The sequence below is a fragment of the Squalius cephalus genome (assembly GCF_949319135.1).
Source record: "Squalius cephalus genome assembly, chromosome: 7".
NCBI classification, from domain to species: domain Eukaryota; kingdom Metazoa; phylum Chordata; class Actinopteri; order Cypriniformes; family Leuciscidae; genus Squalius; species Squalius cephalus.
In genome coordinates, this window is record NC_137128.1 from 9,326,485 (window position 1) to 9,339,088 (window position 12,604).

The window sequence follows — 12,604 nt, forward strand, 5'->3', positions numbered from 1 at the left end:
GCAAAATGGCAATACAATATGCAAAATGACAATGCAATATTCAAAATGTAAATGTAAATCTGTATTTAAATTTACATTTTCCATCAACTCCATGCATGCAAAATTTGGTGCAGAATGAAATTGAAAATTAAATTATATTATTTACATTTGCCATTTTCAACAGTAGTCTTAAATTGTAAAGTGCATACTATTTTAATGCTTTATAAGTAGCAAAATGAAAATGTATAACCAAATTGATTTGATATGTGAAACGTGTCCAAGCACAAACAGTAGCAAAATTATCATTTAAATGTTATTTGTCCTAAATGCATTTAGACTAACAGTTAGGACACGTACGATTGCATTTTCATCATGACGCCGTGGGATATTTGTAGCAAAATTCAAAGCGGCTTTGAAAATGCATTCCGAGCTGACCACGCCCACCCTACGTCACTCATTGCGTCAAGGCGGGGATTGGCGGAAGCGTGTTACGTTTAGATCGTTTGAAACATGGTGGCCGGAGATCTGATAAGATCGTTGAATGCATTGGCAGATGAAGTGGAGCGTGAACACAGAAATAATGTTTCAGAAGAGTTTAACGCGTATGTAGGTGACAGGACAAGATCAATATTGGAGCATCTTGCAGAATTGTCGGCCTTAACAGGCCTCGACACTCGTTTGGCTGCTGAACCCTTGAGAGTGGTGGAAGATCGATTATCTTCGTCTCTGTCAAGGGGAATGGGAAGACCGGCCGTGGAGATCCCTGACGAGGCCATAGAGGGGTATCTTATGTATGGTCTTAAAGTTAAAGACATCGCGGCCTTGTATGGAGTTAGTCGCTGGAAGGTACATCGACGAATGCAACAATGTGGACTAAGGTAAACATCAACTTAAATGTTTATATTTTATGGTTTCATAGAACGTAACGTTAAACGCCCTGACTCTAAACATTAGGTCATGAATGCCCTCTTTTTTTGAAGCATCATAGAAACACATAGGCTGACTCAGAATAATCTGATATAAATTTCACTAGGAAATTCAGAGGCATGTTTCCCTGCTTGGAAAAAACAACAACAAAAAAACCCCAATAGATCCCTGCCTAAAACACAATAGAAAACAATGGGAATTGCATTGGTTTTAATGGTGTATACTGGTATGTGATGGATTTTATTGGTGTTAAATCCTATTGGAAAAAAGCCCAAAACACACTACAAAAAGGAATTTTGTAATGGTTTTACATGAAAAAGTTAATGGTTAATAATGGCATTTTAATGGAAACCATTAGAATTTCTGTGATGATTTCAATTGGGCTTCTATTGTATTGTTTTGTTTTGTTTTGTTCATTTCACAAATATCTGATCAGGGGCGGCTGGCCAATAGAGGGCGCTAGGGCGCCGCCCCCCCATGAGCAAATACCATAGACTGTAGGCAAATACATGTAAATACATAAATAAATCATATATAAAATTATCAATATTTATGTGTTTGAGATAGTAAATGCACCTAGTATATGTGAAAAATATTATAGAAATTCAAAATGTCTGTTTTTTCTACACGTCCTGTCTAGATCTGTACATGTGATCAGCTCTGGGGCGCTGGAGAAAGCGCCCCAGAAAGGCGGGTCTTTGGAGCAGTTTAGCCAATTGCTGATTTTAGATATAAATGTTTGACATAAACTGTAGCCAATCAGCGAGCTAAAATCTAGTCAGCTATGGGCGCTTCGCCTAGCGCCCCAAACTGAGCGCGGCCACGAGGCGCGAGCAATGGGCGCGAACCACTACTAAAGTATCGAGTTTCATTCTATAGGGCGCCATTTTTACTGTATGATAAATTACAACGGCGAACAAAATGACTCCAGACGACTCTAACTCGATTCAATCTCTTGTCCAATATCCGTTTGAAAGACGAAGCTTAGTAAATAAACTCCGTGTGAAAGAGCTGGGCCCAGATCAACCAGATATTTCGATCAGACAACAGGCAAGTGATAAAGGAAAGCAGTACGTGCGAGGCTTCTCACGCAGCTGGTATACCAGAAAGGCTTGGTTGGCTGGATGTTCTCATGCTAATGCCTTATTTTGCTTTCCGTGCATACTTTTCAAAAATACGGGGACAGATCCAGCATGGACAGTTACCGGAGTGAGGGATATGAAGCACTTGTCAGAGAAAGTAACGAAACACGAGAACACCAAGGTACACATGGATAATTCCGTCAAGCTAGCTGTACTGGGAAGGGTTAACATTGCAACGCAGCTTGATGAAGGCCACAGGGTTGCGGTGAGGAAACACAACGAGGAGGTGGATAAAAACCGGCACATCTTATAAAAAATAATCGACTGTGTGAAGTTTTGTGGGGCTTTTGAGCTGGCCTTGCGTGGGCATGACGAGACTGACACCTCGAACAATCCCGGCATTTTCAGGGGACTGGTGGACTTCGTTGCTTCACTCGACAGCGTGCTGGAGGAGCACCTTAAGACAGCCACCGTTTTTAAAGGTACGTCGAAGACAATACAAAACGAGTTATTAGACTGCATGCTGTCAGTACTGAAGGATAACATTCTGGAGGAAGTCAAGAGCGCAGATTTCATCTCCATACAAGCTGATGAGACAACTGACATTTCCACCCACTGTCAGCTGGTGCTTGTGCTACGTTATTTAGACGGCAAAAACAACATACAAGAGCGGTTTTATGAGTTTATTTCGATCCAGAATGCCACGGCAGACACCATCGCTACAGCGCTTCTGGAGAGGCTAATACTCCCAGATGGACAAAAAGCCAAACTTATCGGCCAAGCTTACGACGGAGCTAATGTAATGAGGGGAGACACCGGTGGAGTGCAGCGCAAGGTGATGGATGTCCATGTAAACGCTCATTACGTCCACTGTTACGCGCATCAGTTAAATCTCATCATGCAGCAGGCAACGTCACACATTCCCAAAATCGGCACTTTTTTTTCCGATCTTGCAGGATTTTCTGCTTTCTTCTCCAGGTCACCCAAGCGAACCACCGTACTTGACCAAGTGGTTGCCCATAGACTTCCCAGAGCCTCTACAACACGTTGGAACTTCCACAGTCGCGCTGTAAACACCGTGTACGAACAAAGAGATGACCTCCTAAAGTGTTTTCAGACCATCAGAGATAATGGAAACTTTGATCCCCTAACTGTCAGAGAGGCTGGGGGCTTTGTGAGGATGCTTGAAGACGAGTCTTTCTGTTTTTTTCTGGCACTGTTCCACAAAATCATGCCACATGTGGACATGCTGTTCAACCAGCTGCAGAAAAGGAACATCGACGCAGTTTTCATCAAATCACTTGTCCAGAGGTTCACAGACAGCGTGCAAATGATCAGGTAAATAACTTTATTTACGATTGGCTGATAAAACTTTTGTTAGAAATGTGATTTGCTTATTTCCAGATTTGTGTCTAAATGTGCCTAGTCATCCAACTGGATGATTATCATAAGCCCATTACAATTATATGCGTTTCAGTATTTTAAAAGCAAAGAGACTATTAGATTTGGATAATAATGAAGGTAAAGTAGTTATCAAAAACAGTTTCTAACAACAGGCTTATTCAGGTGTCCACCAGGTCAATTTCTAGAAGGTTGTTATTAAATATTAACTTCTTGTCATTTAGAGACTATAATTTATACAGGACACATCAGAATGCATCCAGCTTAGAAATATAATAGAACAATGATAACAATGTAATATTATGTACATCACAGATGACTAGCTGATAGGCATAGTCCTTATGTGTGTGTATATGAGTCAGTGGATGTGCACTTGTGGGAGTTAAGAAGTCTGATGACAGGTTAACAACTTAAACTATATTTTTGGACCAGGGCCTCTATTCCCTCTTTGTGTGGTGATGGTGCATCGGACCAGCAGCAGCCTATAAAGCGACGAAGGATACTGGGAACAGGAGAACAACAGAGGCTGGCTACAGAGGTAAGTTGAGATGTAACAGTCAGTGTTTCCTCTACAAAGATTTTTATTTCTGTGGTGGTATGTAGCTATGTAATAAAAAAATAAAACAAACCTTAGGATGGCGTATTCCCACATCTGACTGATCGATTGATGGACCAGGTGGTCTAGAATTTATATTCTTGTTAGTTCAGTAGATTCAGGTTTATGACAAAGCAGTCACAAGCAGCAAAATAATAGCAGTTTTCATTGAAAAGAAATTCAGTGTGTAAAGAATTGTCACATGTGACAGAAAAAAAAAGTGGTTTATATATTTAAATTAAACCTTGTTTTGTAATGGAAATCAATAGGGAACTAGTGAGGAGAAGTAAACGTAGTGTAAAGTGCAATTAGAAATAATGGTGTTAAAACCTTTAAAGGGATAGTTCACCCAAAAATGAAAATTGTGTCATCATTTACTCACCCTCAAGTTGCTTCAAACCTGTATGAATTTCTTTCTTCTGCTGAACACAAAGAAATATATTTTTAAGAATGTCAATAATCAGACTGTTGATGGACCCCATTGACTTCCATAGTTGGAAAAAAAAAATACCATGGAAGTCAATGGGGTCCATCAACTGTCTGGTTAACGACATTCTTCAAAATATCTTTTTTGTGTTCAACAGAAGAAAGAAATTCATAGAGGTTTGAAACAACTTGAGGGGGAGTAAATGACACAATTTTCATTTTTGGGTGAACTATCCCTTTAATAATCATACTTGACTCGTTCAGTCAGAATCACTTTCATTAAAATGGCTTTATTGGAAATTTATGCTGATGAATCTTTTACAGGTATGTGATACCATCCTGACCCATGCCAAGGAGCGGTTCTCCTTCACCCAGCACCTCATCAGCGCAACACTTGCTGCATGGAGAGCTCTTCCCACAACACTGTGTGAAGTTCCCTGACACAGCGCTTGAAACAACAGTGGAGGCATACCCCATGCTGAACAAGGCCAAGCTCAAAACAGAACTGTCCCTTATCTATGAGAACGACGAGTTCAATGCTTGCAGTGGTGCAGTACCTCTGTACCAGTTTTTCATGGAGAACAACCTTCAGAGCACTTTCACAGAGACTGTCAGTCTTCTCAAGATCCTCATCACCACACCCATGACTAGGGCTGCTCGATTATGGAAAAAATCATAATCACGATTATTTTCGTCAGTATTGAAATCACGATTATGTAAGACGATTATTCACATGACTTTGGGAATGTGTTGCATTTATTAAAAAGACACCTTTCAACAATTCTTAAAATCAAAATTTGAACATTTATTGTATTTTTTAAAATAAAATAAATAAAATAACAGATATTAAAATCAAAGTATAAAAGTATTCAAGTACAAATTATAACCACAAATAAATAAGATCAACAATAAAGTGCACTTCCACAATCTCTTGAAAAGAGACAAAATTTTGGCTAAATATATTCAACAAATTCCAGCTAGTAACTCAATCCAAGAATATTAAAGGCTGGCCCACCATCAGGCCCCAGCATTAACAGCAAATAAGTTAACTAAAATGTAAGACAAAATAAAAATGATTTAAGTCAACATGCTGGTAGGGCTGCTAGCCTGCTAATACAATCTCTTATAGGTTTTTAGCCAGAAACACCAGTCTGTTAACATGATCTGGTTTAAGGGATGAACGCAAGCAGGTGACAATGTTTCCACATGTACTAAAGACCCTCTCTGAAGAGGAACTTGTAGCTGGAATGCAGAGGTATTTTCTTGCCAGGTTTGAAAGCCGAGGGTATAGCCTCTGGGATTCCATCCACCACTTCAGTGGGTCTTCCTCAGCATCCAGTATTTCCCTCTGGAGGTAAGACTGTAGCTCACTAGCTATGGCCTGGTCCTGTTGCTGAGGAGGTGTGACTGTGGCCTTGAAGAAGCTGCTTAGGCCCTTCTTCTTCTTCTTTGGAGCATCCTCTGTATCCTCAGCAGGCGTTGCTGCAGTCTCAAGAGGGATGTTCTCCTGGAGGGAACAAATTATAAATTTGGGAATTTAGAATTTTTATTTTTAACCTGACCGTTATGGCATTAATGTTCACAATATTTGCCAACAAACATGTTAATGCACTTAATATTCTATTATTAATATTATTATTATTATTATTACCATGACAGTCTTCATCTCCGCTATCAGTCTGTCTTCAATGGACCCTCGCTTGTCTTCATTGACATATTTAAGTTTGAACCTAGAGTCCAGGGCAGAGGCCATGTCAAGCAGTTCTTGTGTTGCTGTGTCACTGTATTTGTCATTGAGATAATGTACTATCTTCAGTTTGATGCTTTTGGCAAGGTCTGTGTCTTCCTCCTGCACTTCCAATATTTGGTTATTGAAGAGGTGGAGGGTTGGTTTCAGGAAAGAAACACTTACATATTTCTCTCCAGAAAGGGCATCAGTGAACTCAACCAGAGGGCTGAGTGACTTGTTGATGGCCTCCAGCACATCAATATCCTGCCATGTGAGGGTGAGATGTCTAGCCTTCCGGTCACCAGAGAAAACCTGGGCAATGGCCTTCTGTTGTTCAAGGACTCTGTCGACCATAGCCTGTCTAGATCCCCATCTGGTCGGGCATTCAGTCTTTAGCGAGTGTTCAGGCAGTTTCAACTGCCTCTGAGCCTCTGTCAGAGCCCTCTTCTTTTTCCAACTGTAGGAAAAGCTACTGACCACCTTCTTGCAGACCCCCATCGCCCGATCAATCCTGGGATCCTTCATTGCATACTCTAAGATTACAACAAATACATATTTAGCATTATTATGATTATCACAACCTTCATCAAAGCATTATTTTATATAAGCATTTATTTTATATTATTATAGTATAATATAGTATAATATTATAGTCTATTATTATAGTATAATAGACAGTATATAATAGTAAGCTTAGACTAGTTAGGCTAGCCTAGTCACAACCTTCATCAAAGCATTATTTGCCATTTGTGGTGTGTGTTGTTGTTAATAATAATAATAATAATAATATTATTATAGTTTATTACATGGCTTGGTTGAATTGTAACGTAGAATGCGGTGTGTTATTTCTTGATAACAGACCGCTGCGGCTGCGCCATGAAAAACAGAGCGTTGCTATGGACGCAGGATTCTAACTGTAGAGACGGAACGGACTATTTTCTTTAGCGGAAGCAATACAATCGTTTTTTAAATCAATATTTTGCTTCAAATTATTGATTTATTTGGTAGGTGGCCATGTAATAAGCGGGATTAGAGCGAGGCGGTTGTTATAGCGTCGGGGTTGTATTCCTGTGTATGGTTGTATTCGCAACCGCCTCGCTCTAAACGTTACATTATCCCTTAGTAGTAGGCTAGCCTAGTTCTAGCCTAAGCTAGTAGTAGTAGCCTAATGGTAGAATAAGGCTAGTGTGAGAGAAACAATCACATGTATCCTAACTGACATATTATTATTTATTAGTATTCCTAGTATTGTTTTAACTGTTGTTTTACACAAAATTAAAATCACCACATATCACAAGTCACTTCCTATAACACTCACTCACCTATAGCCAAGTGGAGTCTGTGCCCGAAGCACTGAAGCCTTATCCATCCATTTAGCTCTGCCGCCAGCTTTATGTTTGAGGCATTGTCTGAAGTAATGCAGATTAGCTTTTCTTCGTTTAAACCCCATGCAGCCAAAGCTTCCCTCAGTCCATTGGCGATGTTTTGGCCCGTATGGTCTTCGGGAATAAACGCCGTTTGGAGGCATTTGGTATTCAAATGGAAATCGGCATCAATATAGTGGATTGTGAGGCTAATATATGGCTCCTTGGTTCGACTAGACCATAGATCCGTCGTGATTGCGAAGTATTCTGCTTTGGTCACCTCGTTAGCCACTTCTGCATGGCATTTGTTGTACAAATCTGGCAGAGCAACTCTCGAGAAATGGTGTCGAGATGGCAAAGCATAGCGCTTATCCAACATATTTACCATTTTCTTGAATCCAGGGTTGTCAACTATGCTAGTGGGCCGCATGTCTTTAGCTAAATAATAGGCAACGGAATCAGTTATTTTTTTGTGCCTTTCCGAATTCAACGGATAGGGAGTTGCGCTGTACAGTGTGTCTGTTATGGATGCCTGAGTTACGGAGGATTTTGAGGGGGTTGTGGATTGCTGTTTCTTTATTAGACTGTCATAGGTCACTCTGTGTTTAATTTTCAAGTGGTTAAACAAATTGGTGGTGTTCCCATGCGTTGCAGCAACTACCATGTAACAAATCCTGCACGTAGCATGTTTCTGCTCGTCATCGGATTCCTCAAAGCCAAACTGTTCCCAGACAACGGAGTTGGTTTTGCCTTTTTTGCTCACCAAACGCTGCTGTTGCTGCCCTCCTTCTGCCATCTTTACTTGCGCCGAGTTTTCAAATTTTAGCGGATGATATCCACACGACTCGCCCTCCCTGACTGATTTTATGGCTTCGGGAGGGGCGGATGTGCGCGTTCGCGTGCGCGTGCCATTCAGAACACAATACAAAATAAGAGTGTTCTTGCAAAACAGAACATGGCAAAATAATCGTTTTTACTCGATTATACTATTTTGGTGATCGTGGGGAGCCAATATCGAAATCGAAATCGAAATTCAATTAATTGCACAGCCCTACCCATGACTACAGCTGAGTCTGAGAGGTGCTTCTCTACTTTAAAGAGGATCAAGACTTTCCTGAGAAACACCATGACGCAGGATCGCCTGAATGCTCTGGCGATGCTCTCCATGGAGAAGAAACTTATCAGGGACATTCCTGACTTCAACAAAAGGGTCATTGAGAGGTTTGCCACTCAGAAGGAGAGAAGAGCAAAATTCCTGTACAAATGAGATCACACACACACACACACACACACACACTCACACTGTTTCTTTGTACATAGTAATTTTATAAATATAAATTGTCTTAAAGGGATACTCCACTGAAAAATGAAAATTCTGTCATCATATACTCACCCTCATGTTGTTTCAAACCTGCATTAATTTCTTTCTTCTGCTGAACAGAAAGTAAGATATTTAGAAGAATGTCAGTTACCAGACAGTTTTAGATACCATTGACTTCCATAGTATATTTTTTTCTTTCTATGGAAGTCAATGGTATCTAAAACTGTCTGGTTACTGACATTCTTCTAAATATCTTACTTTCTGTTTAGCAGAAGAAAGAAATTCATAAAGGTTTGAAACAACATGAAGGTGAGTATCCCTTTAAAGGGATAGTTCACCCAAAAATGGTTCGGTACGTTTTCGATACAGCAAAAAGAAAGAAATGCCAGAGAAATTTCCTTTTTTATTACCGGTATTCTTTTTTCAAAAAGAAAAATGGTTTTACCATTTGTGGGTGAACTATCCCTTTAATATTATGTTTGTTATTTACTGTACATTTTGTGGAACATTTGTTTAAAATCACTCAAAATTGTTGCAGGTAATAGTTGTATTTAATCAGCTAATTAATCACTAAGTATTTTGTTTGAGTTAAATTTCAAATGCAAATAGAAAGTTTGTGCAATATGTTTGTTTTTGTGCAAAAATGCCTCAACCTTTTAATATTGGCATTAAATAATTACTTTTCACAGAGCACTGGTATCCTGGGTGGTTATTAATTATAATAGGATTTTTTTTATTTATATAGCCTTTCCAACAAGGTCGCTTTACAATATAGGCCTAGGTTAAGGAATTGAACTAAATAAACCTCAACATCAAAGATAGACATACCAAGGATATAAATATACAGAGGTCAGTTACAAAGTTAGGTTAAAGATTCAAGCAAGTAACATAAACATTCATAATAAGGTAAAATGTAATGATTCTGAGCTAAAGAGTAATATTCAGACAAAAAAAAAGGTTTTTGAAGGAGAGAAGGGTGAATGCTTGACAGACGTCTTGAGCAAAAGCATTCCACCACCTGGGAGCCACAACGCTATAAGACCTGGTGTCCCATGGTTACCAAGGCCAAGCTATTTAAAATAACCGAATATGACACAGCCCCACCTAACATATTTTTCACCAGCCGCCACTGTATCTGATACATCTAATGCCACTTACCACACAATTATCCACCTGTTCCACAGAGTATCAGAGTTGTACTCTGGCATTAACGATACAGAGCTGGACCGTTTGGTGTTGGAAATTCAAAGGGAACACCCACAGTGTGGATATCGTATGATGAGAGCTTTCCTCCAAGCAAGTGGGCATTTGATTCAGTGTAAGTTTGTTTTTGTTACATACTTGCAGGCTTGTTTATACTTATGTGTTGGACCTATGGCAGACCTGCATAGCCACTATGCCAGGGATCACTAACCCTGTTTCTGGAGGGCTACTGCAATATGCAAGGGTAATATAATACAAAGTATAGTGTAATAAATGTTCATGCATTTTGTAAAAAATAGCAAATATAAAAAACTTTGGAGGATTTATTCTTATGAAAAGTGTCAATTGAGTTATGGAAGATATGTCAGCCATTAGTCATTAATTTTTATTGATAAGTCTTTTTGAAAATTGTATGTGTATATATATATATATTTCACATCAAGTAGAAGTAGATTTTACTTAAATTTACTTTAACGTAATGTAACATTACAAGAAGTGTAATAACATCTCATTATCTGAAGTTGTTAGGGTTCCTGATTCACTACAAAGAGTGGATCCAGAGGGAACTCGACTCCGAGCACTGGCTAACCGGACACTTCATCGCAGACAGTACTCGGTTCCTGCTCCGAACTGCATGTGGCATATTGATGGAAATCATAAATTAATACGGTAATGTTGATGGGGGGGGGGGGGGATAAAGGCATGGAAGTTTGCTAGTCAAAATGTGGTCAAACTCTGATGTACCTTTCTTGTAATTTTTTTTCAAAGTAGCTGGCGATTTGTGATTCATGGAGGTATCGATGGATTTTGTCGTCTTATAGTGTATCTGAATGCTGCTACTAACAATAATGCGACCACTGTGCTTGATGCCTTCCTTCGTGCTGTTAGCCAGTTTGGCTTGCCCTCTAGTGTTCGTTCAGATAAAGGTGGAGAAAACATTGAGGTGGCCCATGTTATGATACAGCACCGTGGAGAAAACCGCAACTCTCACATCACTGGAAGAAGCGTGCATAATCAGAGGTAAATGAAAAATTACTTTTATGGTTTGAAATAATACTCGTGCATTTCTATATTTATGGTGACTTGACATGTTTGCTGAGATATGATGAATGACCCATGTCAATGCAGCTCAGTGGTATCTAATAATTACTAGTATCCATTAAATAAGAACTAGAATCTGAAGAAAAGTATAAATATAGATAAATTTGTGACAAGAACTCTGGAATTTCTATGGCATTAAAATTTTGCTATTACAAAAACCTTACTTAAAGTTAAAATAACTATAATGTGATATATATATATATATATATATATATATATATATATATATATATATATACACACACACAGTGTGTGTGTGTGTGTATAGTCATATCGCCCACCCCTCATTCTCACCTTTTTATTTTTTATTATTTTTAGCCTTAATATTTGATGTTGATACTTGTTCTGTTCTATTTGTTTTTTTAGAATTGAACGTCTCTGGCGAGATGTTTACACACAAGTTCTCGATTTGTTCCACATGTTGTTTTTCCATTTGGAAGTGACTGGACTGTTGAATCCTGATGATGAGATCCACCTCTTTGCTCTGCATTGGGCATTTTTGCCCCAGTTACAACGTCAGCTTAACACTTTTAAAGAAGCATGGAACTTGCACAGGCTGAGAACGGAGAATGGTTGCTCTCCATACCAACTCTGGCTGCAAAACAGAGAGGCTGCTGATGATCTGGAAGCTGTATGTTTGCACATTTTAAATGATTCTTTCATCATTTACTCACTCTCAAGTTATTTCTTTGTTCTACTGAACTCAAAAGGAAGATACATTAAAGAATGTGTGTAATCAAAAAGCTCTGGGGCACCACTGACGTAATGGAAACAAACATGGAAGTCAGTGGTGCCCCAGAACTGTTCAGGATATTTTAAAGAATTGTTAACAAAAGTTATAAAATATCCTCACTCATACCTACATCAGAACAAAAAGTATATGCGACAAATGCTTGTAATATTTACTGGGTGTTTTGGTAGATAATTTAAAAGCATCTGTCATTGTATTTTGCAAGGTTGATGATGACTATGGTGTTGACTGGGATGGACCACATGCCGTGGAAGACGCAGACAGCATTTCAATCCCAGATGTAGAGTTACCACGAGATCTCACTGCAGAGGAGTTGGCAGGTCTTCCGAACCGGGAAATGCCACTAAACGAGGCAATCGATGCCTACATGAGCACAGTAGCCCAACTGACAGAGATTTTTAGACATTGAACATGCATGGACACCACAAGCAGCTTTTCCTTTATTTTATTTTAACAAATACCTGAACTACAAAATTTCTTAAGAACATGAATGACAATGTATGACGATAAACAAAATAAAAAAAAGTGAGTGAAACAAGTAGTTTTAACATTTGTAATTAATTTGTTTTTCACTTAACTCATAAGGTTAACTTTCCATCACTGCAATAAGAGCTCTTTAAAACTTCCTGTCAAGAACATGCATTTTTTTTAAGCAAGAAATGCGAAAAATACTAAAGACAATGAACATAAAATTTTAATTTTTTCTTGAAAATGCAGTTCTCCAC

General features: G+C 38.9%; 1 protein-coding gene across 1 annotated transcript; it reads left to right on the top strand.

Moving 5' to 3' along the window:
• The first annotated feature begins 322 nt into the window (after window positions 1-322).
• Window positions 323-12,385, top strand: LOC307161151 (uncharacterized protein). Its single transcript, XM_079875703.1, has 6 exons — window positions 323-857; window positions 10,009-10,142; window positions 10,549-10,696; window positions 10,799-11,047; window positions 11,495-11,759; window positions 12,085-12,385. The coding sequence occupies exons 1-6, from the start codon at window positions 490-492 to the stop codon at window positions 12,286-12,288; spliced, it is 1,368 nt and encodes a 455-aa protein (XP_079731829.1). The 5' UTR covers window positions 323-489; the 3' UTR covers window positions 12,289-12,385.
• The last annotated feature ends 219 nt before the right edge of the window (window positions 12,386-12,604 follow it).

What these genes read in the sequence shown, in the direction of transcription:
- LOC307161151 (XM_079875703.1), top strand. Translation starts at nt 490, where the DNA reads ATGGTGGCCGGAGATCTGATAAGATCGTTGAATGCATTGGCAGATGAA. An exon ending in AAGTGGGCATTTGATTCAGT is followed by an intron (nt 10,143 to 10,548) that starts GTAAGTTTGTTT and finishes CATTATCTGAAG; the next exon opens with TTGTTAGGGTTCCTGATTCA. An exon ending in AGAAGCGTGCATAATCAGAG is followed by an intron (nt 11,048 to 11,494) that starts GTAAATGAAAAA and finishes TTGTTTTTTTAG; the next exon opens with AATTGAACGTCTCTGGCGAG.